The sequence below is a fragment of the Oncorhynchus nerka genome, linkage group LG23, assembly GCF_034236695.1.
Source record: "Oncorhynchus nerka isolate Pitt River linkage group LG23, Oner_Uvic_2.0, whole genome shotgun sequence".
NCBI lineage: Eukaryota > Metazoa > Chordata > Actinopteri > Salmoniformes > Salmonidae > Oncorhynchus > Oncorhynchus nerka.
In genome coordinates, this window is record NC_088418.1 from 39,706,312 (window position 1) to 39,731,093 (window position 24,782).

The window sequence follows — 24,782 nt, forward strand, 5'->3', positions numbered from 1 at the left end:
ATGCTGTGAAGCCTGTAAAGACAGGCCAAAGGGGGGATATGCTGTGAAGCCTGTAAAGACAGGCCAAAGGGGGGATATGCTGTGAAGCCTGTAAAGACAGACCCAACATACTGTAAGGCATAGTTATTCATTTAAAATAGAATTTCAGGCACATACATTCCAAATACTAACATTGGAAAAAAAATTCAATACCAAATATTGCATATTCAGACTCAGTACTTGTCAGTGAAGAGCACTTTTTGACAGTCTTGTCTGGTCCAGCGACGGTGGATTTGTGCACATAGGCAACGTTGTTGCCGGTGATGTCTGGTGAGGACCTGCCTTACAACAGGCCTAAAAGCCCTCAATCCAGCCTCTCTCAACCTATTGCAGACAATCTGTGCACTGATGGAGGGATTGTGCGTTCCTGGTGTCTGCCACTGCGAGGACGATCAGCTGTCCGTCTTGTCTCCCTGTTGCGCTGTCTTAGGCGTCTCACAGTACGGACATTTCAATTTATTGCCCTGGCCACATCTGCAGTCCTCATGCCTCCTTGCAGCATGCCTATGGCACGTTCACGCAGATGAGCAGGAATCCTGGGCATCTTTCTTGTACTGTTTATCAGGGTCAGTAGAAAGGCCTCTTTAGTGTTCTACATTTTCAGCACTGTGACCTTAATTGCCTACCGTCTGTAAGCTGTTAGTGTCTTAATGACCATTATACAGGTGCATGTTCATTACTTGTTTATGGTTCATTGAACAAGCATGGGAAACAGTGTTTAAACCCTTCACAATAAAGATCTGTGAAGTTTTTGGGATTTTTACAAATTATCTTTGAAAGACAGGGTCCTGAAAAAGGGACGTTTCTTTTTTGCTGAGTTTATGATATCACATTTTGTAAATTATTATCATTTACAAAAAAATGCATTTGGACGGGAGATGAGTGTTCAAATTTGACAAGTCTATGGGGTCCTGCAAACTGGAGGGTGGTGGGGTGCTTATATTGGGCATATGGCTCCAATATACAGTGGGGAGAACAAGTATTTGATAACCTGCAAAATCGGCAGTGTTTCCTACTTACAAAACATGTAGAGGTCTGTAATTTTTATCATAGGTACACTTCAACTATGAGAGACGGAATCTAAAACAAAAATCCAGAAAATCACATTGTATGATTTTTAAGTAATTCATTTGCATTTTATTGCATGACATAAGTATTTGATCACCTACCAACCAGTAAGAATTCCGGCTCTCACAGACCTGTTAGTTTTTCTTTAAGAAGCCCTCCTGTTCTCCACTCATTACCTGTATTAACTGCACCTGTTTGAACACGTTACCTGTATAAAAGACACATGTCCACACACTCACTCAAACCTCTCCACAATGGCCAAGACCAGAGAGCTGTGTAAGGACATCAGGGGTAAAATTGTAGACCTGCACAAGGCTGGGATGGGCTACAGGACAATAGGCAAGCAGCTTGGTGAGAAGGCAACAACTGTTGGCGCAATTATTAGAAAACGGAAGAAGTTAAAGATGACGGTCAATCACCCTCGGTCTGGGGCTCCATGCAAGATCTCACCTCGTGGGGCATCAATGATCATGAGGAAGGTGAGGGATCAGCCCAGAACTACATGGCAGGACCTGGTCAATGACCTGAAGAGAGCTGGGACCACAGGCTCAAAGAAAACCATTAGTAACACACTACTCCGTCATGGCTTAAAATCATGCAGCGCACGCAAGGTCCCCCTGCTCAAGCCAGCGCATGTCCAGGCCAGTCTGAAGTTTGCCAATGACCATCTGGATGATCCAGAGGAGGAATTGGAGAAGGTCATGTGGTCTGATGAGACAAAAATAGAGCTTTTTGGTCTAAACTCCACTCGCCATGTTTGGAGGAAGAAGAAGGATGAGTACAACCCCAAGAACACCATCCCAACCGTGAAGAATGGAGGTGGAAACATCATTCTTTGGGGATGCTTTTCTGCAAAGGGGACAGGACGACTGCACCGTATTGAGGGGAGGATGGATGGGGCCATGTATCGCGAGATCTTGGCCAACAACCTCCTCCCCTCAGTAAGAGCATTGAAGATGGGTCGTGTCTGAGTCTTCTAGCATGACAACGACCCGCAACTAAGGAGTGGCTCCGTAAGAAGTATCTCAAGGTCCTGGAGTGGCCTAGCCAGTCTCCAGACCTGAACCCAATAGAAAATCTTTGGAGGGAGCTGAAAGTCCGCATTGCCCAGCGAAAGCCCTGAAACCTTAAGGATCTGGAGGTCTGTAATGGAGGAGTGGGCCAAAATCCCTGCTGCAGTGTGTACAAAGCTAGTCAAGAACTACAGGAAACGTATGATCTCTGTAATTGCAAACAAAGGTTTCTGTACCAAATATTAAGTTCTGCTTTTCTGATGTATCAAATACTTATGGCATGCAATAAAATGCAAATTAATTACTTAAATCATACAATGTGATTTTCTGGATTTTTGTTTCAGATTCCGTTTCTCACAGTTGAAGTGTACCTATGATAAAAATTACAGACCTCTACATGCTTTGTAAGTAGGGAAACCTGCACAATCGGCAGTGTATCAAATACTTGTTCTCCCCACTGTACATATATTTTTGTTACTGTCAAATTATGTGTTGCCATGATTTTAACCTTTTATTTCTCATGAGTGTTGATCAATATCTTGGCTATGAAAAATTTCAAATAAATGTCTGATAAATGCAATTGTGTATTGCTGCTGTTTGTCTGATATCCAACAGTTAATGATCAGCTCTGTTGACCATGAGCATTTTGCAGAGAAAATGGGGTGAGGAATGACATGTGGCCCATTGTTTCCCTTGTTACCTGGCAACGATCACTAGAGTGCTTCCAACAACTGTTAGTCAAGGCGAGCTCATGAATATAAGCTCCCCGCCCACTCAACCTGTTCATTCAGGCTTCCTGATAGTTAGAGATGAAAGAAAAGGTGCCGTTTCTTCAATACTGAGCATCTTAATAGTGTAAAAAATATTATGGGTCATGTTTTGGTTATTCAAAGGCAATTTTTATTTGGGACCTTTAATCAGAGTTCTAGCAGGGATAATCAACTATATTGAGCAACAAGCGGATTTATTTTCTTGAGACGATGGTCGGGGGGCCGGAACATAATTACAAATAATTTGTAGACTGCAAATTGACTGCAAGAAGCCCAAACAGATATGCTTGACTAAAACATAATAATTTCAAACCTAGTTTACGATCACATCCCTCTATTACATATGAGAATACTTGAACAGATTTCTTTAATTAAAATCACTTGGAACTGATTTCTGGTGTTTTTACAGCCTTATGTCCACCAATCTAAAACATGTATTTTTAAAAAAGCTTCTTTTTTTTGCTCCGAAAACTTGCGGGGCTAAATAAAACCATCTGCGAGCCAAATTCAGCCCGCCAGTTGGGGAAACCAGAGTCATAGGAAACTTTACCACTGCTGTTCTAAGAGGTCCAATTTGTATTTTATGACAACACATGAGCCTTTTCATATACATTTGATTTGTGAGCTTAATCATATACATTAATAAAGAATAAGAAATGAAAAGCACTTGAATTTAGTTTTTGCAAAAATCATCTTTATCTATGCTCATTTATTTCAGAGTGAAAGAATCTGGTGAAGTCACTTTGCTAGGTAGGTGCAATATGCTATCTTTGGTCTTGGCCATTTGATTCCTGTCATTGGGTTTGTCTTTTTCTATGGTGCTGTGCCGGTCCATAGACCGGATAGGGTATCAGATGAGCAGGGAGATGAGCCATGTTATCAGTGTGTTTCCCTCCACAATGGCTCCACTGGCTGGGTTGAAGCAGCGCTCCAGATCACACAGATTATGTAGGCTGGCCTCAAATGGAACCTGGCACGCAGAGGGAGGGAATCATTTCTCAAGTAATATCTGCATGTCTAACAACCTTAACAGGGTAAACGGGTAACAAAAATGCCATGGAAGAGGCATAAGATCAAATGTTTCCCACATTCAAGCCATAGTAAAACATCAACAGTACAGTATATCTTAGGTTTGTGTAAGTGTAATGGACATGTTTAGTGTCCTCTGTAAATGTGTGACTACATGTAGCGTGTTGTTTCCTGATTATTGTGTTAGGATGTTCTGGGACTGCTCTCAGGGAGGGGACTGATAGGACAGAAACAAAGGAACACATTGTTACTTTGGCCCAACACCTAGAAACTATGTGTGTAAGGTCATGATCAGCCTATTGCACCCTGAGAGCAGAGACACCTAGTTTGTGCATGAGTATAAAAAGTGCTGAGGGAGAGAATCCCTTCAGAGCTTCTTACAGACTTGTACTTTGATTATGAAGCTTGTTGTAACCTCTCTGGCCTTGAAAATAAAGATCTGTTCATTAAACTTTGAGTCCTTAGTGGTTTCCACTAAACAAGTTAACCCTTTACCGGTATGTGAACTTTGGGGGGTGTTGAATCAGTGTGTGGTGTGTGTTTAGCCTACCTCAGTGAGAACAGCTGCCTCTGAACCAGGCTGCAGTAAGTCCTTTATAGCAGCACAGCAGCACCTGGTCTGCTCCTGTAGCATCTGAAACAACCAACCAACAAAACATGTACTCATTTATAGGTAGATTCACTTACATGCACGTTTGACCAGTGCTTAATTTGTAAATGGGGAGGTGACGGAACAAAAGTGAGCGCTAGAGGGGGGTGACCTGGGGAGTACTGAGGTACCGGAATGCATGAAACCCCGCCCCCCCCCCACCTTTATAATAAAGCATTGCATGCATATCATCACATTTGCGTAGTGGTATAGAGCAGAAGAGTAGAGGCACTTACAGAAGTTGCACACATGAGGAACATTTTTAGTAGCCCAGGGTCTAGGAAAATGTTGGTCTTCTATAAACACATTTAATGCAATTCTACATCATTTAAGATGACTGGAGACAGAATATTTTTTAATACCACACAAATGATGGAAATGGCAGGCTACTTTGACACTGACCAAAACGACCTCGTCTTGAATCGATCAATAACCTAGGCCTAGGTGTGTGGAAACAGAGCAGAGCGGATGAGAGATCCTAGAAAGTGAATCTCATTCTAGTTATGGTTATGTGAGAGATACTGGCGCGCTTCTCACACAGCCACGCGTTGGTCTCAAACATAGATTACAATGTTGCGCAAACCGTAAATTTGGCCCGGTCCAATCCAAATCAACTCTTAGAATATTAGGCCTGGTCTACTTTATCACATCACAATTTTTTTGTGGGGGCAGGAGAATTAACAAAGAGGCAACTTGAATTATCTTTATTCGCTTTTATTTAAATGTTTACATTGCAAAAAGTTACAATTATTTTTCATGCCACGAGAAGTACCGGACAGTCCAAAACGGAGAGGTGCCTGATCCTGTTGCGTCAGTATCCGGCTCAAATTAAACACTGCTGTTGACAATTCAAGTCCATTTGAGACCTTTTTACTATTCTTTTCAGAAAGTGTATCCAGAAGAGTGTGTGGTCGGAAAATCCCTGTCCCCATAGCATTAACGTGCAGTAGCATAAAGTAACCAAGTAAAAATAGTTTGAAGAAGGGGAGAGTGGGGTATGTTGAGCCATTTTTTACATTCAGCATCACTAGATCAAGGGAAATATAGTATTTTCTTTCTTTCTACATACAATACCAGTCAAAGGTTTGGACACACCTACTCGTTCCAGGGTTTTTCATTGTAGAATAATAGTGAAGACATCAAAACTATGAAATAACACATGGAATAATAAAATATATATAACATATATGTTATATCTGAGATTCTTCAAAGTAGCCACCCTTTGCTTTGATGACAGCTTTGCACACTTTGGCATTCTCTCAACCAGCTTCATGAGGTAGTCACCTGGAATACATTTCAATAAATAGGTGTGCCTTGTTAAAAGTTAATTTGTGGAATTTCTTTCCTTCTTAATGCATTTGAGGCAATCAGTTGTGTTGAGACACTATAGGGGTGTATACAGAAGATAGCCCTATTTTGGGCAACAAGTGCTCAGCATATGTGGGAACTCCTTCAAGACTGTTGGAAAAGAATTCCAGGTGAAGCTGGTTGAGAGAATGCCAAGAGTGTGCAAAGCTGTCATCATGGCAAAGGGTGGCTACTTTGAAGAATCTAAAAAATAAAACATATTTAGATTTGATAAACACTTTTTTTGGTTACTATATGTTTCTATATGTGTTGTTTCATAGTTTTGATGTCTTCACTATTATTCTACGCTGTAGAAAATACAAAAAATAAAGAAAAACCCTTAAATGAGTAGGTGTGTCCAAACGTCTGACTGGTACAGTATGTTAATAAAAACACATTTATTTATGAATTTATTCATACTATTTTACATTACATTCACATTACATTTAAGTCATTTAGCAGACGCTCTTATCCAGAGCGACTTACAAATTGGTGCTTTCACCTTATGACATCCAGTGGAACAGCCACTTTACAATAGTGCATCTAGGTCTTTTAAGGGGGGAGGGGAGAAGGATTACTTTATCCTATCCTAGGTATTCCTTAAAGAGGTGGGGTTTCAGGTGTCTCCGGAAGGTGGTGATTGACTCCGCTGTCCTGGCGTCGTGAGGGAGTTTGTTCCACCATTGGGGGGCCAGAGCAGCGAACAGTTTTGACTGGGCTGAGCGGGAACTGTACTTCCTCAGTGGTAGGGAGGCGAGCAGGCCAGAGGTGGATGAACGCAGTGCCCTTGTTTGGGTGTAGGGCCTGATCAGAGCCTGGAGGTACTGAGGTGCCGTTCCCCTCACAGCTCCGTAGGCAAGCACCATGGTCTTGTAGCGGATGCGAGCTTCAACTGGAAGCCAGTGGAGAGAGCGGAGGAGCGGGGTGACGTGAGAGAACTTGGGAAGGTTGAACACCAGACGGGCTGCGGCGTTCTGGATGAGTTGTAGGGTTTAATGGCACAGGCAGGGAGCCCAGCCAACAGCGAGTTGCAGTAATCCAGACGGGAGATGACAAGTGCCTGGATTAGGACCTGCGCCGCTTCCTGTGTGAGGCAGGGTCGTACTCTGCGGATGTTGTAGAGCATGAACCTACAGGAACGGGCCACCGCCTTGATGTTATTTGAGAACGACAGGGTGTTGTCCAGGATCACGCCAAGGTTCTTAGCGCTCTGGGACGAGGACACAATGGAGTTGTCAACCGTGATGGCGAGATCATGGAACGGGCAGTCCTTCCCCGGGAGGAAGAGCAGCTCCGTCTTGCCGAGGTTCAGCTTGAGGTGATGATCCGTCATCCACACTGATATGTCTGCCAGACATGCAGAGATGCGATTCGCCACCTGGTCGTCAGAAGGGGGAAAGGAGAAGATTAATTGTGTGTCGTCTGCATAGCAATGATAGGAGAGACCATGTGAGGTTATGACAGAGCCAAGTGACTTGGTGTATAGCGAGAATAGGAGAGGGCCTAGAACAGAGCCCTGGGGGACACCAGTGGTGAGAGCACGTGGTGAGGAGACGGATTCTCGCCACGCCACCTGGTAGGAGCGACCTGTCAGGTAGGACGCAATCCAAGCGTGGGCCGCGCCGGAGATGCCCAACTCGGAGAGGGTGGAGAGGAGGATCTGATGGTTCACAGTATCGAAGGCAGCCGATAGGTCTAGAAGGATGGGAGCAGAGGAGAGAGAGTTAGCTTTAGCAGTGCGGAGCGCCTCCGTGATACAGAGAAGAGCAGTCTCAGTTGAATGACTAGTCTTGAAACCTGACTGATTTGGATCAAGAAGGTCATTCTGAGAGAGATAGCGGGAGAGCTGGCCAAGGACGGCACGTTCAAGAGTTTTGGAGAGAAAAGAAAGAAGGGATACTGGTCTGTAGTTGTTGACATCGGAGGGATCGAGTGTAGGTTTTTTCAGAAGGGGTGCAACTCTCGCTCTCTTGAAGACGGGAGGGACGTAGCCAGCGGTCAGGGATGAGTTGATGAGCGAGGTGAGGTAAGGGAGAAGGTCACCGGAGATGGTCTGGAGAAGAGAGGAGGGGATAGGGTCAAGCGGGCAGGTTGTTGGGCGGCCGGCCGTCACAAGACGCGAGATGTCATCTGGAGAGAGAGGGGAGAAAGAGGTCAGAGCACAGGGTAGGGCAGTGTGAGCAGAACCAGCGGTGTCGTTTGACTTAGCAAACGAGGATCGGATGTCGTCGACCTTCTTTTCAAAATGGTTGACGAAGTCATCTGCAGAGAGGGGAGGAGGGGGGAGGAGGATTCAAGAGGGAGGAGAAGGTGGCAAAGAGCTTCCTAGGGTTAGAGGCAGATGCTTGGAATTTAGAGTGGTAGAAAGTGGCTTTAGCAGCAGAGACAGAGGAGGAAAATGTAGAGAGGAGGGAGTGAAAGGATGCCAGGTCCGCAGGGAGGCGAGTTTTCCTCCATTTCCGCTCGGCTGCCCGGAGCCCTGTTCTGTGAGCTCGCAATGAGTCGTCGAGCCACGGAGCGGGAGGGGAGGACCGAGCCAGCCTGGAGGATAGGGGACATAGAGAGTCAAAGGATGCAGAAAGGGAGGAGAGGAGGGTTGAGGAGGCAGAATCAGGAGATAGGTTGGAGAAGGTTTGAGCAGAGGGAAGAGATGATAGGATGGAAGAGGAGAGAGTAGCGGGGAGAGAGAGCGAAGGTTGGGACGGCGCGATACCATCCGAGTAGGGGCAGTGTGGGAAGTGTTGGATGAGAGCGAGAGGGAAAAGGATACAAGGTAGTGGTCGGAGACTTGGAGGGGAGTTGCAATGAGGTTAGTGGAGGAACAGCATCTAGTAAAGATGAGGTCGAGCGTATTGCCTGCCTTGTGAGTAGGGGGGAAGGTGAGAGGGTGAGGTCAAAAGAGGAGAGGAGTGGAAAGAAGGAGGCAGAGAGGAATGAGTCAAAGGTAGACGTGGGGAGGTTAAAGTCGCCCAGAACTGTGAGAGGTGAGCCGTCCTCAGGAAAGGAGCTTATCAAGGCATCAAGCTCATTGATGAACTCTCCGAGGGAACCTGGAGGGCGATAAATGATAAGGATGTTAAAGCTTGAAAGGGCTGGTAACTGTGACAGCATGGAATTCAAAGGAGGCGATAGACAGATGGGTAAGGGGAGAAAGAGAGAATGACCACTTGGGAGAGATGAGGATCCGGTGCCACCACCCCGCTGACCAGAAGCTCTCGGGTGTGCGATAGCACGTGGGCGGACGAAGAGAGAGCAGTAGGAGTAGCGGTGTTGTCTGTGGTGATCCATGTTTCCGTCAGAGCCAAGAAGTCGAGGGACTGGAGGGAGGCATAGGCTGAGATGAACTCTGCCTTGTTGGCCGCAGATCGGCAGTTCCAGAGGCTACCGGAGACCTGGAACTCCACGTGGGTTGTGCGCGCTGGGGCCACCAGATTAGGGTGGCTGCGGCCATGCGGTGTGGAGCGTTTGTATGGTCTGTGCAGAGAGGAGAGAACAGGGATAGACAGACACATAGTTGACAGGCTAGAGAAGAGGCTACGCTAATGCAGAGGAGATTGGAATGACAAGTGGACTACACGTCTCGAATGTTCAGAAAGTTAAGCTTACGTAGCAAGAATCTAATTGACTAAAATGATTAAAATGATAGAGTACTGCTGGGGTAGGCTAGCTGCGTTGTTGACACTACCCTAATCAAGTCGTACCGTTGAGTGTGAAGTTTCTACAATGCTGCTTTTCGGGAGCTAGCTGGCTAGCTAGCAGTGTTGGTTACGTTACGTTGCGTTAGGAGAACGACAATAGCTGGCTAGCTAACCTAGAGAATCGCTCTAGACTACACAATTATCTTTGAAACAAAGACGGCTATGTAGCTAGCTATGTAGCTAGCTACGATCAAACAAATCACACCGTTGGGACTGTAATGAAATGAAATTATCCTTCCATGAGATATACTGTCAAGGCCGTTGCTGGAAGAAGACCAAATAGAGACATTAAAAGGCTCTCTAAGGTCAGGGCGTGACATACACAAATCGATGGTTGCTATCCAAGCCAGCTGGTCGTTCGTTTTATCGGTTCGGCTGCCAGAAAAGCGACCCAGTCGTCAAGTCTTTTTGTTCTGTATCTATGGATGTGACCCAATCGTTCATTCTAAATGTTCTATTGCCATACTGGCTGGCAACGTTCTTATCCCTTGCTTGCTAGTTAGCCAACTACGGATAATTTACAGTCATGTCAAACAGTGCAGCCAAAATAACAAAGTTGCTACATTTGCATAAGCTGTTTCGAGTGACATTTATTTGGATACATCTATAACAATGAGCTAATGATACACGATTTTACCTGGCATAGAAAATGTGCTCTCTTGTCAGGACATTGTTGTTCAGAGGAGCTAGCCAACAACACAGCTAACACAATCACTTCAAACTGGAAAAGGAAAGACTGCAAACTAGCTGCATTTAGCTTCGTTTGACCTATTTTCTGTGGACATTTCTTTATATATATCCACGAAAATGATGCCAATTCCTCCCTGTCTTGCCAGACTCCCGACCCCTGCACGTTCATTACTAGAGGACAACTGGAGATCGAATTTCAATATTGAAACAGACAGCGAGGTTTATACAAATCTCCTCTTTTGAAAACTCAGGTGTTCCAAGATGGCATAGCAGTTCAGACGTCTTTTGTCCTCGTCTTGTCGTGTCCCGTATATATATATATTTACAACTTTCTTCACATACCTTTTTATATATATTTTTTATTTTCCATAAACTCATCTTCAAAACACTCTCCTGCCTCACCAATTTATATTTATAAAAAAGAAAGTATTATTTACCTCAAATCTGTAATCCTCCATAGAAGCTAATCCAGAAGCTAGCCAGAAGCTAATCAGAAGCTAGTTAGCTTCTTTACTGGCTAATCGTTAGTATTCAGCTAACCACGGTTTAGCTCGAAAATCTATCGGCAGTTTTGTACGGCGCGGCTCAGACCGGAACATACCGGACCTATTTTTCTCTCCATGTCCCTGGATTTCAACCGCTAACTCTGGACATTTATACCTGGATCTCGCAGCTAGCTAGCTGCTATCCGGCTTTCGTCGATTCCGGAGCAAACATCAATTATTCCGGAGCTAGCCAGCTGAAGAGTTTCATCAATCACTCCTGGGCTACAATCACCTATCCGGACCACAACTGGACTACCGGCGTTATCTACCCGAGGGAGTTATCCGGCTGGCTCCTCCGTCGCGACGTTACCTGAACGCCCATCTGCGGTCCGCTAATCGTTAGCTGTCTTTTCAGATAGAAGCAGATTAGACCTATCGGACCATTTATTTTTTTCTTACATTTTTTTCTTGGGCCTCTATAACTATATCTATTGTTTTTTTTTGTGTGTGAATTGTATTCATCCCCTCTACCACACGGAACCCCACTAATCCTACCGACGGAAACGCACGAGGTGGCTAATAACAGACCATCCTATGCTAGTTTGCTACTGATGGTCCGGCTAGCTGTCTAAATCGCCGTGACCCCAACCAACCTCACTACTCACTGGACCCTTTTGATCACTCGACTAAGCATGCCTCTCCTTAATGTCAATATGCCTTGTCCATTGCTGTTCTGGTTAGTGTTTATTGGCTTATTTCACTGTAGAGCCTCTAGTCCTGCTCACTATACCTTATCCAACCTATTAGTTCCACCACCCACACACGCAATGACATCTCCTGGTTTCAATGATGTTTCTAGAGACAATATCTCTCTCATCATCACTCAATACCTAGGTTAACTCCACTGTATTCACATCCTACCATACCTTTGTCTGTACATTATACCTTGAAGCTATTTTATCGCCCCCAAAAACCTCCTTTTACTCTCTGTTCCAGACGTTCTAGAAGACCAATTCTTATTGCTTTTAGCCGTACCCTTATCCTACTCGTCCTCTGTTCTTCTGGCGATGTAGAGGTGAATCCAGGCCCGGCAGTGCCTAGCTCCACTCCTTTTCCCCAGGCGCTCTCTTTTGATGACTTCTGTAACCGTAATAGCCTTGGTTTCATGCATGTTAACATTAGAAGCCTCCTCCCTAAGTTTGTTCTATTCACTGCTTTAGCACACTCTGCCAACCCGGATGTTCTAGCTGTGTCTGAATCCTGGCTTAGGAAGACCACCAAAAATTCTGACATTTTCATCCCTAACTACAACATTTTCAGACAAGATAGAACTGCCAAAGGGGGCGGGTGTTGCAATCTACTGCAAAGATAGCCTGCAGAGTTCTGTCCTACTATCCAGGTCTGTACCCAAACAATTTGATCTTCTACTTTTAAAAATCCACCTCTCTAAAAACAAGTCTCACCGTTGCCGCCTGCTATAGACCACCCTCTGCCCCCAGCTATGCTCTGGACACCATATGTGAACTGATTGCCCCCCATCTATCTTCAGAGCTCGTGCTGCTAGGCGACCTAAACTGGAACATGCTTAACACCCCAGCCATGCTACAATCTAAGCTTGATGCCCTCAATCTCACACAAATGATCAATGAACCTACCAGGTACCTCCCCAAAGCCTTAAACACGGGCACCCTCATAGATATCATCCTAACCAACTTGCCCTCAAAATACACCCCTGCCGTCTTCAACCAAGATCTCAGCGATCACTGCCTCATTGCCTGCATCCGTAATGGGTCAGCGGTCAAACGACCTCCACTCATCACTGTCAAACGCTCCCTGAAACACTTCAGCGAGCAGGCCTTTCTAATCGACCTGGCCGGGGTATCCTGGAAGGATATTGATCTCATCCCGTCAGTAGAGGATGCCTGGTTATTTTTCTTAAATGCCTTCCTAACCATCTTAAATAAGCATGCCCCATTCAAGAAATTTAGAACCAGGAACAGATATAGCCCTTGGTTCTCCCCAGACCTAACTGCCCTTAACCAACACAAAAACATCCTATGGCGTTCTGCATTAGCATCGAACAGCCCCCGTGATATGCAGCTGTTCAGGGAAGCTAGAAACCATTATACACAGGCAGTTAGAAAAGCCAAGGCTAGCTTTTTCAAGCAGAAATATGCTTCCTGCAACACTAACTCAAAAAAGTTCTGGAACACTGTAAAGTCCATGGAGAATAAGAACACCTCCTCCCAGTTGCCCACTACACTGAAGAAGGGAAACACTGTCACCACTGATAAATCCACCATAATTAAGAATTTCTATTCTATTTTTCTACGGCTGGCCATGCTTTCCACCTGGCTACTCCTACCCCAACAGCACTGCACCCCCCACAGCAACTCGCCCAAGCCTTCCCCATTTCTCCTTCTCCCAAATCCAGTCAGCTGATGTTCTGAAAGATCTGCAAAATCTGGACCCCTACAAATCACCCGGGCTAGACAATCTGGACCCTTTCTTTCTAAAATTATCTACAGAAAATTGTTGCCACCCCTATTACTAGCCTGTTCAACTTCTCTTTCGTGTCGTCTGAGATTCCCAAAGATTAGAAAGCAGCTGCGGTCATCCCCCTCTTGACCCAAACTGCTACAGACCTATATCTATCCTACCCTGCCTTTCTAAGGACTTTGAAAGCCAAGTCAACAAACAGATTACCGACCATTTCGAATCTCACCATACCTTCTCTGCTATGCAATCTGGTTTTAGAGCTGGTCGTGGGTGCACCTCAGCCACGCACAAGGTCCTAAACGATATCTTAACCGCCATCGATAAAAAAACTTGGACCGACTGTCTTCTCTGTATACATCAATGATGTCGCTCTTGCTGCTGGTGAGTCTCTGATCCACCTCTACGCAGACAACACCATTCTGTATACTTCTGGCCCCTCTTTGGACACTGTATTAACAACCATCCAGGCAAGCTTCAATGCCGTACAACTCTCCTTCTGTGGCCTCCAATTCCTCTTAAATACAAGTAAAACTAAATGCTTGCTCTTCAACCGATCGCTGCATGCACCTGCCCAACATCACTACACTGGACAGCTCTGACTTGGAATACGTGGACAACTACAAATACCTAGGTGTCTGGTTAGACTGTAAACTCTCCTTCCAGACCCACATCAAACATCTCCAATCCAAAGTTAAATCTAGAATTGCAAAGCATCCTTCACTCATGCTGCCAAACATACCCTTGTAAAACTGACCATCCTACCAATCCTCGACTTCGGCGATGTCATTTACAAAATAGCCTCCAATACCCTACTCAACAAATTGGATGCAGTCTATTCTCAGTGCAATCCGTTTTGTCACCAAAGCCCCATATACTACCCACCATTGAGACCTGTACGCTCTCATTGGCTGGCCCATCATACTCGTCGTCAAACCCACTGGCTCCATGTCATCTACAAGACCCTGCTAGGTAAAGTCCCCCTTTATCTCAGCTCGCTGGTCACCATAGCAGCACCCACCTGTAGCACGCGCTCCAGCAGGTATATCTCTCTCCCAAAACCAATTCTTTCTTTGGCCGCCTCCCCTTCCAGTTCTCTGCTGCCAATGACTGGAACGAACTACAAAAATCTCTGAAACTGGAAACACTTATCTCCCTCACTAGCTTTAAGCACCAACTGTCAGAGCAGCTCACAGATTACTGCACCTGTACATAGCCCACCTATAATTTAGCCCAAACAACTACCTCTTTCCCTACTGTATTTATTTTATTGATTTATTTTGCTCCTTTGCACCCCATTATTTTTATTTCTACTTTGCACATTCTTCCACTGCAAATCTACCATTCCAGTGTTTTACTTGCTATATTGTATTTACTTTGCCACCATGGCCTTTTTTTGCCTTTACCTCCCTTATCTCACCTCATTTGCTCACATCGTATATAGACTTGTTTATACTGTATTATTGACTGTATGTTTGTTTTACTCCATGTGTAACTCTGTGTCGTTGTATGTGTCGAACTGCTTTGCTTTATCTTGGCCAGGTCGCAATTGTAAATGAGAACTTGTTCTCAACTTGCCTACCTGGTTAAATAAAGGTGAAAAAAATAAAAAATAATTTCTAGTCTAAAAGAAATGAGAGAATATTTATATGCTTTTTACAGTGGAGAGTAAGCTTATAAATTGTCTGGCTGGGCTGATGAGACAGTTGATTGCGCAGTGAGATGGAACCAGGTGCTGGTGCTAACTTGTGGAATAGATGCCAGCTGGAATGCGGTTTTAACTAATCAGCATCCAGGATTAGACACACCCGTTGTACCACTTTAATTCACAAACACAATTCAACACAATCACTTTTGTGTTTATTGAAGGCAGTGTGCCCTTGCCAATTATGTTGCCGCCGGTGTCCGGCATGATAGATGTTGCAGTTTCTTGAATGACTTGAAATAATGAAGTCCCAGAAAAAGGAAGTTGAGTTTAATTCATGGAATGGTGGTGTGGTATATTTGATATATTAAATGCATGCCTACATTCAGATATAGATCTCTCTGTTCAATAGCACTTACCTGCTCTTCTATTTCTTCACCAGTTGTCTGGGACAGGGATGTTGTTTCGATGTGCCAACTCGTAGGCAAGTTCTCTGCATTTGAGGTTACTAAGCCCACGAAACTGGTCTGCAAGATTCTTGGTATGTTTAGCAAGCTCAGACTCCATGTCATCAGACCTTGTGGTCCTCTGCTACTCTATCATAGCCTCTCTTTCGCACAGGTACATCTACTTTTTATTTGTTGTCAAATGTAGCTCTTTAGTTTTATTCAGTACATTTGTTAATCCCTTGCTGCTGCTCGAACAGTCTTACATTCTCTCACTTCCTTGGCTGCTCTTTCAAGAAACTCCAGGGGGGCTAGACTACTGATTGTTTTACGTTTGTATACACAGGGAATGATGATGTCAGCAATGTACAAATAAAAATACACTATCTTGAGTTCACATGCATGACAAATTGTAAAAATATTATGCATATTGTGCCTGATTCCAATTTAGGAATTGATGCCTTTCCTACGCACTTCTCAGCAGTTGGTATTAAGACTTACCTTCTGAAGGTAAGTAACAGGCTTTGCAGGCGTGGTTCCCTTGCGCACACTGAATAAATGTCATTCAAGTGCTGAAAACCCTCCCCTTGCTGGCCAACAGATTTTCTTGTGGAGATTTCATTAAATAGGGTTTTCAGTGTATTTATCTTAAACCATTCCTTTAAATATGGTGTACCTTTAATTGGAATTTTGTCGACAGACGAGAACACATTGTGAGAACAGGTTCAGGAAATAGGGATCCCTGAAAGAAATCAATCCAAATATAGTTAACACCAATTGGTAGATTTAAAAAACTCTTTTAGATTTATTAGGCAAATTTTAGTGTTAGGAAAGTACGTATAAAACCATTAAAAAAAAAATGTTTTGGAGAGCCTTTACGCACAAAATATACAGTGCATTCGGAAAGTATTCAGAACCCTCAACTTCTTCCACAACTTTTTGTTACATTACAGCCTTATTCCAAAATGGATTATATAGTCCCCACCCCATCAATCCACACCATTACCCCATAATGAAGCGAAAACAGGTTTAGACATTTTAGAAAATTTGTTAAAAATAAAAACAGAAATACTTTATTTACATACACTTAGGTTGGAGTCATTAAAACTCGTTATTCAACCACTCCACAAATTTCTTGTTAACAAACTATAGTTTTGGCAAGTCGGTTAGGACATCTACTTTGTGCATGACACAAATAATTTTAAGTAATTGTTTACAGACAGATTATTTCACTGTATCACAATTCCAGTGGGTCAGAAGTTTACATACACTAAGTTGACTGTGCCTTGAAACAGCTTGGAAAATTCCTGAAAATGATGTGAAAATGATGTCATGGCTTTAGAAGCTTCTGATAGGCTAATTGACATCATTTGAGTCAATTGGAGGTGTACCTGTGGATGGATTTCAAGGCCTACGTTCAAACTCAGTACCTCGTTGCTTGTCATCATGGGAAAATCAAAATAAATCAGCCAAGAACGCAGATTTAAAAAAATTGTAGACCTCCACAAGTCTGGTTCAACCTTGGGAGCAAATTCAAAACGCCTGAAGGTACCACATTCATCTGTACAAACAATAACTCACAAGTATAAACACCATGGGTCCACGCAGCCGTCATTCCGCTGAGGAAGGAGACGCGTTCTGTCTCCTAGAGATGAACGTACTTTGGTGCGAAAAGTGCAAATCGATCCCAGAACAACAGCAAAGGACCTTGTGAAGATGCTGGGGGAAAAAGCTACAAAAGTATCTATATCCACAGTAATACAACTCCCATATCGACATAACCTGAAAGACCACTCAGCAAGGAAGAAGCCACTGCTCCAAAACCACCATAAAACAATCCAGACTACGGTATGCAACTGCACATGGGGACAAAGATCGTACTTTTTGGAGAAATGTTCTCTGTTCTGATGAGACAAAAATAGAACTGTTTGGCCATAATGACCATCATTATGTTTGGAGGAAAAAGGGGGAGGCTTGCAAGCCGAAGAACACCATCCCAACCGTGAAGCATGGGGGTGGCAGCATCATGTTCTGGGGGTGCTTTGCTGCTGGAGGGACTGGTGCACTTCAGAAAATAGATGGCTTCATGAGGGAGGAAAAGTATGTGGATATATTGAAGCAACATCTCAAGACATCAGTCAGGAACTTAAAGCTTGGTCGCAAATGGGTCTTCCAAATGGACAATGACCAAGCATACTGCCAAAGTTGTGGAAAATTGGCTTAAGGACAACAAAGTCAAGGTATTGGAGTGGCCATCACAAAGCCCTGACCTCAAACCTATAGAAAATTTGTGGGCAGAACTGAAAAAGCGTGTGCGAGCAAGGAAGCCTACAAACCTGACTCAGTTACACCAGCTCTGTCAGGAGGAATAGGCCAAAATTCACACAACTTATTGGGGGAAGCTTGTGGAAGGCTACCCGAAACATTTGACCCAAGTTAAACAATTTAAAGGCAATGCCACCAAACACTAATTAAGTGTATGTAAACTTCTGACCCACTGGGAATGTGATGAAATAAATAAAAAGCTGAAATAAATCACTGTACTATTATTCTGACATTTCACATTCTTAAAATAAAGTGGTAATCCTAACTGACCTAAAACAGAATTCTTACTAGGATTAAATGTCAGGAATTGTTAAAAACTGAGTTAATGTATTTGGCTAAGGTGTATGTAAACGTCCAACTTCAACTGTAAGTATTCAGACCCTTTGCTATGAGACTAGAAATTGAGCTCAGGTGCATCCTCTTTCCTTTGATCATCCTTCAGATATTTCTACAACTTGATTGGAGTCCACCTGTGGTAAATTCTATTGATTGAACATGATTTGAAAAGGCACACACCTGTCTATAGAAGGTCCCACGGTTGACAGTGCAAAAACCAAGCCATGTGGTCGAAGGAATTGTCTGTAGCACTCTGAGACAGGATTGTGTCGAGGCATAGATCTGGGGATGGGCACCAAAATATTTCAGCAGGATTGAGGGTTCCCAAGAACACAGTGGCCTCCATCATTCTTAAATGGAAGAAGTTTGGAACCACCAAGACTCTTCCTAGAGCCGGCTGCCCAGCCAAACTGGGCAATCGGGGGAGAAGGACTTTGGTCAGGGAGGTGACCAAGAACCCGATGGTCACTGACAGAGCTCTAGAGTTCCTCCGTGGAGGTGAGAGAACCTTCCAGTAGGACCACCATCTCTGCAGCACTCCACCAATCAGGGCTTTATGGTAGAGTGGCAAGAATGAAGCCACTCCTCAGAAAAAAGGCACATGACAGCCCACTTGGAGTTTGCCAAAAGGCACCTAAATGACTCTCAGACCATGAGAAACAATATTCTCTGGTCTGATGAAACTCAGATTGAACTTTTTGGCCTGAATGCCAAGCATCACATCTGGAGGAAACCTGGCACCATCCCTACGGTGAAGCACGGTGGTGGCAGCATCATGCTGTGGGGATGTTTTTCAGCGGCAGGGACTGGGAGACGAGTCAAGATCGAGGGAAAGATGAAAGGAACAAAGTACAGAGAGATCCTTGATGAAAAACTGCTCCAGAGCGCTCAGGACCTCAGTCTGGGGCAAAGTTTCACCTTCCAACAGGACAAAAACCCTAAGCACACAGCCAAGACAACGCAGGAGTGGCTTCAGGTCAAGTATTTGAATGTTGCCCAGCCAGAGCCCAGAGTTGAACTCGATCGAAAATCTCTGAAGAGACCTGAAAATAGCTGTGCAGCAATGCTCTCCATCCAACCTGACAGAGCTAGATAGAATGCAGAGAAAAATGGGAGAAACTCCCCAAATACAGGTGTGCCAAGCTTGTAGCATCATACCCAAGAAGAGTAGAGGCTGTAATCGCTGCCAAAGGTGCTTCAACAAAGCACTGAGTAAGGGTCTGAATACTTATGTAAATGGGATTTCAGATTTTTTTATATTTCTAAAAACCTGTTTTTGCTTTGTCATTATGGGGTATTGTGTGTAGATTGATGACGAAATAAAACAATTTCATCAATTATAGAGTAAGGCTGTAACATAACAAAATGTGGGCAAAGTCAAAGGGTCTGCATACTTTCCGAATGCACTGTAATATTTACTTTTGACCTTTTACTCAAGTATGACAATTGAGAACTTTTTCGACCATTCAAAACCATTACTTTCACTCAAGTAGTAATTTTCTGGGTGACTAACTTTTACTTGAGTTATTTTCTACACTGAACAAAAATATAAACTCAACATGTAAATTGTTGGTCCCATGTTTCATGAGCTGAAATAAAAGATCCCTGAAATGTTCCATACTCACAAAAAAAAGCTTTCAGTATTTCTCTCAAATGTGCACACGTGTTTACATTCCTGTTAGTGAGCATTTATCCTTTGCCAAGATAATCCATCCACCTGACAGGTGTGATATATCAAGAAGCTGATTAAACAGCATGATCATTACACAGAGATGCACCTTGTGCTGGGGACAATAAAAGGACACTTTAAAATGTGCAGTTTTGTCACGCAACACAATGCCACAAATGTCTCATGTTTTGAGGGAGCGTGCAATTGGCATGCTGACTGCAGGAATGTCCACCAGAGCTGTTGGCAGAGAATTGAAAGTTCATTTCTCTACCGCCTCCAATGTTGTTTTATATAATTTGGCAGTAAATCCAACCGGCCTCACAACCACAGACCACTTGTAACCACACCAGCCCAGGACCTCCACATCCGGTCGTCTTAGACCAGCCACCCAGACAGCTGATGAAACTGTGGGTTTGCACAACTGAAGCATTTCTGCACAAACTGCCAGAAACCGTCTCACGAAAGCTCATCTACGTGCTCGTCGTCCTCACCAGGGTCATGACCTGACTGCAGTTCGGTGTCGTAGCCGGCTTCAGTGGGCACTGGCACACTGGAGAAGTGTGCTCTTCGTGGATGAATCTCGGTTTCAACTGTACTGGGCAGATGATCGTGTGATCAATGTTGATTAGAGTGCCCCATGGTGGGGGGGGGTTATAGTATGGGCAGGCATAAGCTACGGGCAACGAACACCATTGCATTTATCAACGGCAATTTGAATGCACAGAGATACATACTGTACCGTGACGAGATCCTGAGGACCATTGGTCGTGCCATTCATCACCTCATGTTTCAGCATGATAATGTACAGCCCCATGTAGCAAGGATCTGTACACAATTCCTGGAAGCTGAAAATGTCTTCAGTTCTTCCCTGGCCTGCATACTCATCATACATCTAAACTATTGAGCATGTTTGGGATATTCTGTATCGATGTGTACGACAGCGTGTTCCAGTTCCCGCCAATATCCAGCAAGTTTGCACAGCCATTGAAGAGGAGTATGATAACATTCCACAGACCACAATCAACAGCCTGATCAACTCTATGTGAAGGAGATGTGTCGTGCTGCATGACGCAAATGGTGGTAACATCAGATACTGACTGGTACTCTGATCCAAGCCCCTGAATCTTCTTTAAGGTTGCATACAGATTGCATATCTGTATTCCCAGTCATGTGAAATCCAGAGATTAGGGCGTAATGAATTTATTGCAGTTGCATCTCTTTTTGTTCAGAGTAGTAAGATATCTGACATTTGAGTGTTTTTTCCATCACTGTTAACATGTGTGAATGTGGACTATAAGGCCTGTCAAAGCCGTTACCAGTAGCACACATACCTGTATGTGAGGGCTGGAGGTAGCAGCCTTGTCTGGGATCTTGGTGCGGCGTTGTCTCTCCATCTTGGGGCTGGGGGAGGAGGGGGCGCTACTGGCAGCAGGCGGAGAGGAGACGTTACCCCCAACACAGGCTGAGGCCAGCTGAGCATGGACTGCACACAGTCTAGAGGAGAACACATGGGGTGGTGCTGGTGGTCACAGAGGTTACATTACATTTAGTTACCAACATTCATTTCATTTAGTTAAATACGGTTGGTGAATTCAACTAGAGTAGATAAGACAAAAGGGTTTAGGGAGAGATTCTGGAAGAGATACAGTAAGAAATATTACAGATGGAATGGATACAGATGTGGCCAGGTCCATATCGACTTCCGGCTCCTAAACGAACCATATTAGCCACTCGTTAGATGCTACAATATGGTGATAGCTCCATCTCGCCCCTAGCACCTAGGCTGCTGTACATGGAAAGCAGCTACCTACTTCGCCATGCTGACGAGTTTCTGTCCACACTGCAGCTCTATGACAGTGCAGGCTGTGGCTCTCATGGCCGAGAGTGGCACGTTGTTCAGCCCAAACAGCAGCATGACCTGACGAACACAGAGACGAAAGGAGAAACACTGTCAAAGTCAACCCTGTAAGGCAGTGGTTACCGACCTGTTTGACATGACAATAAGTGACAAGGAGTTGGTAAAATAGCACAAAACAGATCTGAGACCAGGCTAGCTCCTTTTATGGTTGATGAGTGTGTGTGGTTGGATGTAGAGTGTGTGTGTGTTGTGTATTGTACCGTATCCGTGTCTTCTTGGGTGTGGCTGAGAGCAGGCCGGTGCCACTGGATACACAGCTGCTTCCTGTCAGCAAAGGACCAGGGGTACATCTGAGCTCCCATAGTGCCTCTCACTGTAGGACACATCTTTAACACAAACACACAAACAACATCAACATACACTTGAATAAACATCCCAATACAAGCCATGGTACAGTATATGCATGCATCTCTTCAGGATTCAGCCCATAGTGCCTATTAGTGTGTGTACCTGTATAATCTGTGGCTGCATGATGATTTCAGTGGGGGGTTCAGGGGCGCAGCAGGACTCTCTGTAGCCCACCATGTGGGAACAGAAGAAGGTCTGGAGCTGAACCAACCTCAGCGCCAGACTACTGTCTTCTGACTGGGACACCAGGCCCTCCACACACTGGGGCACCACTGGAACACACACCCACGTAGGCAAGCATGCACACATACACACACGCAGATGAACATCTCTGAACGTCAGGTAACAAAATGATTTACTGTGACACCGGGGTAGTGTACCTGGGCGCATGGCGATGTGCTGCAGGTTGAACAGGTGTTTGTAGTAGCGGGACAGGTGGACCCATGTGAGCTGGGAGCGTTTCCTGCTGCTCAGCCCTGGATCAAGCTCTGGAGACGAGCTGGAGACAGTCCTCACCATCACATCTATCCCTCCTGGTAGAGTCACACAACACACAGACAGATATTACAAATATGGTAACCAGCACTATTACGATTTCCATAAAGAAAAGACATGATATCTCCTTTCCTCATAAAGAGGAGAGAACATTACAGAACCGCTAACAATGTAGATCACAATCTAACACAAACATGGGCACAAATCACACTACTGTAGCGACTTTTATAATGGCTTTTATTGTAAGACCAGCCAGATGTAGCCCTGGCTAAAGGACAGAATGGTTGTAGTGAGGGATGTTTGTTTACCACAGGGGTTGAGCAGGTCGTTGGAGGCAAAGTCAGGCAGGAGCTTGAGGGAGATGAGAGGCAGGTGTCCTCCTTTAGCTCCGGTACTACCACACAGCTGGCTACAAGTGGACATGGCTTCAGACGCCTGAGGAACACACACAACATTATAAGTGTGTGTGTGCGTGTATGTGTGTGTGTGTTCAGTCTATTTACCTTAGTAGCAGCTCGGACAGAGACCCAGTAGAGCAATAAGTAGGCCTCCCCTGGAGTCAGGCCTCTGTTCAGAGTTGTCCTGACACGCTTCCAACCTGGAGGCTGAAACAAGACAAATACACGCCATGATGCAGGCGTACACACACACACACACAGTCCTCTCCAAAGACAAATACTGCCCCGCGGAACCACAATTGAATGTCTCAAGACACAGACAGGTACCTTCAGTATGGCATTTTTAGGTGGTGAAGGTGGGACGGGGTTCTGCTGGTCCTGAGGTGCTGGGATGCTCTGCTCCCACTGGTGCAAGTACACTAACGCCATCTCCAGATAACACTTACGGATCAGCCTGACACACACACACACACACACACACACACACACACACACACACACACACACACACACACACACACACACACACACACACACACACACACTTTAGTCAAACAAGCACACTGGTGTTTGAGGAGGTCAGTACACTACTCTCAAAGATGATCATTCACACTACTGTAGGCGACTTACTGTAGATTGTGACTCTGGGACAGAGAGATATTGATGCTCTCCAGTAGTGTCAGCGCAACTGTCTGAGGCTGGAAGTCACCGAGAGACATCAGACAGCGCTCCACCATCCCTGGACACAAAACACACACCAAAAATAATCAAACTAACAAGGTCACTCTGACATTCAATGAGTAGATGCACACATACATATTTAATCTCATGATTGAATAAGGTTGGAAATAAATGTTTTACCCTTGCAGTAGAGGATATCAGCCTCCAGCTGTCTGTCTCTGGTAGCGCATGCCTGGGAAACGAGCAGGGCTGACTGCAGCACCTCCTGAGCACACACCCAGGGATGGCTGGAGGTAGACAGGCTGGAGGAAGGGGCGCTGGTCATGGCCTGTACAGCCAAGCAGTGACCTGTTCAGATCAGATAGAGAGACTGATTAAGTGGTTGTTCATAAGATAGGTAACCTACCTGTATGTGGACCTATGTGCATTACTGGGTGGAGACTTTTGAGAACTATGGTACAGTATGAATCATACCCAGGCGCATTGTGGCCTTGGCCAGTAGTGGGAGATGTGGGAGGTAGATGTTAGAGAGACCAGGGGCTGGAGGGAGGATTACTCTGCCTCTCTCTCCCAATGACACACTCTCCCCCAACGCACACAGCTGAGAAGAGACAATGCACACACATTAAGACAAATCAGTGTTCCGACTGTAATACAGGCAGTAAGGTAAGTTAATTGGGGGACAATGTAAAGGAATAATGAACAAGAGTGGCGGAGAGGATAGATGAGGACTTATTTGTAATTTTTCTGAGTTAACCATACTTTGAATCTAGCCTGTTGTGGTACAGAAAAAAAGAGACGGGAGAGGTAAGAAAATAAGACTGTGGTTGGAGTCATGGGAGGAGAAAGAGATGTTGGAGGGACTATGTCTGACAGACCTGTTGCTGTAGTAGTTTCTGTGTGAGCAGGTGTAGGGCCTGGCTGCCTGTCCCTCTCAGATCACTGAGCAGTAGAGTGGCCTGGGCCAACGTTACACTGGAGCCAGGAGGCAGACAGGAGTGACCCGACAGAAGACTCACTGCCTCCTATAGTACACAACACATTCATAAGTCTACTTGTATGTGTAGATTAGCGTATACACTAGTAAAGAATATGTGTATAAATATGTACTGTAAGTGATTGAGTGGTCGGTATGGAATTATAGAACAATTATTACACAGACTAACCAATATTATACAGACTTGATCAATTGTAATGTAGTGTTGCACGGTATACCAAAGCTTCTGATACTACAACA

At 44.7% G+C, this 24,782-nt stretch overlaps 1 protein-coding gene across 1 annotated transcript in view; it reads right to left on the minus strand.

Moving 5' to 3' along the window:
- Positions 1-2,997: 2,997 nt before the first annotated feature.
- Positions 2,998-24,782, minus strand: part of cfap54 (cilia and flagella associated protein 54) — a 139,350-nt gene continuing 117,565 nt past the window's right edge. The window contains exons 54-67 of the mRNA XM_065008111.1: positions 24,424-24,570; positions 24,020-24,146; positions 23,726-23,893; positions 23,495-23,603; positions 23,192-23,318; positions 22,970-23,071; positions 22,775-22,901; positions 22,352-22,504; positions 22,074-22,243; positions 21,824-21,949; positions 21,517-21,623; positions 21,037-21,199; positions 4,470-4,553; positions 2,998-3,860 (exon numbers count right to left, since the gene is read on the minus strand). Of these exons, the coding sequence (XP_064864183.1) occupies positions 3,741-3,860; positions 4,470-4,553; positions 21,037-21,199; positions 21,517-21,623; positions 21,824-21,949; positions 22,074-22,243; positions 22,352-22,504; positions 22,775-22,901; positions 22,970-23,071; positions 23,192-23,318; positions 23,495-23,603; positions 23,726-23,893; positions 24,020-24,146; positions 24,424-24,570 (1,830 nt within the window). The 3' untranslated portion in view covers positions 2,998-3,740. The remainder of the gene's footprint in view (positions 3,861-4,469; positions 4,554-21,036; positions 21,200-21,516; positions 21,624-21,823; positions 21,950-22,073; positions 22,244-22,351; positions 22,505-22,774; positions 22,902-22,969; positions 23,072-23,191; positions 23,319-23,494; positions 23,604-23,725; positions 23,894-24,019; positions 24,147-24,423; positions 24,571-24,782) is intronic.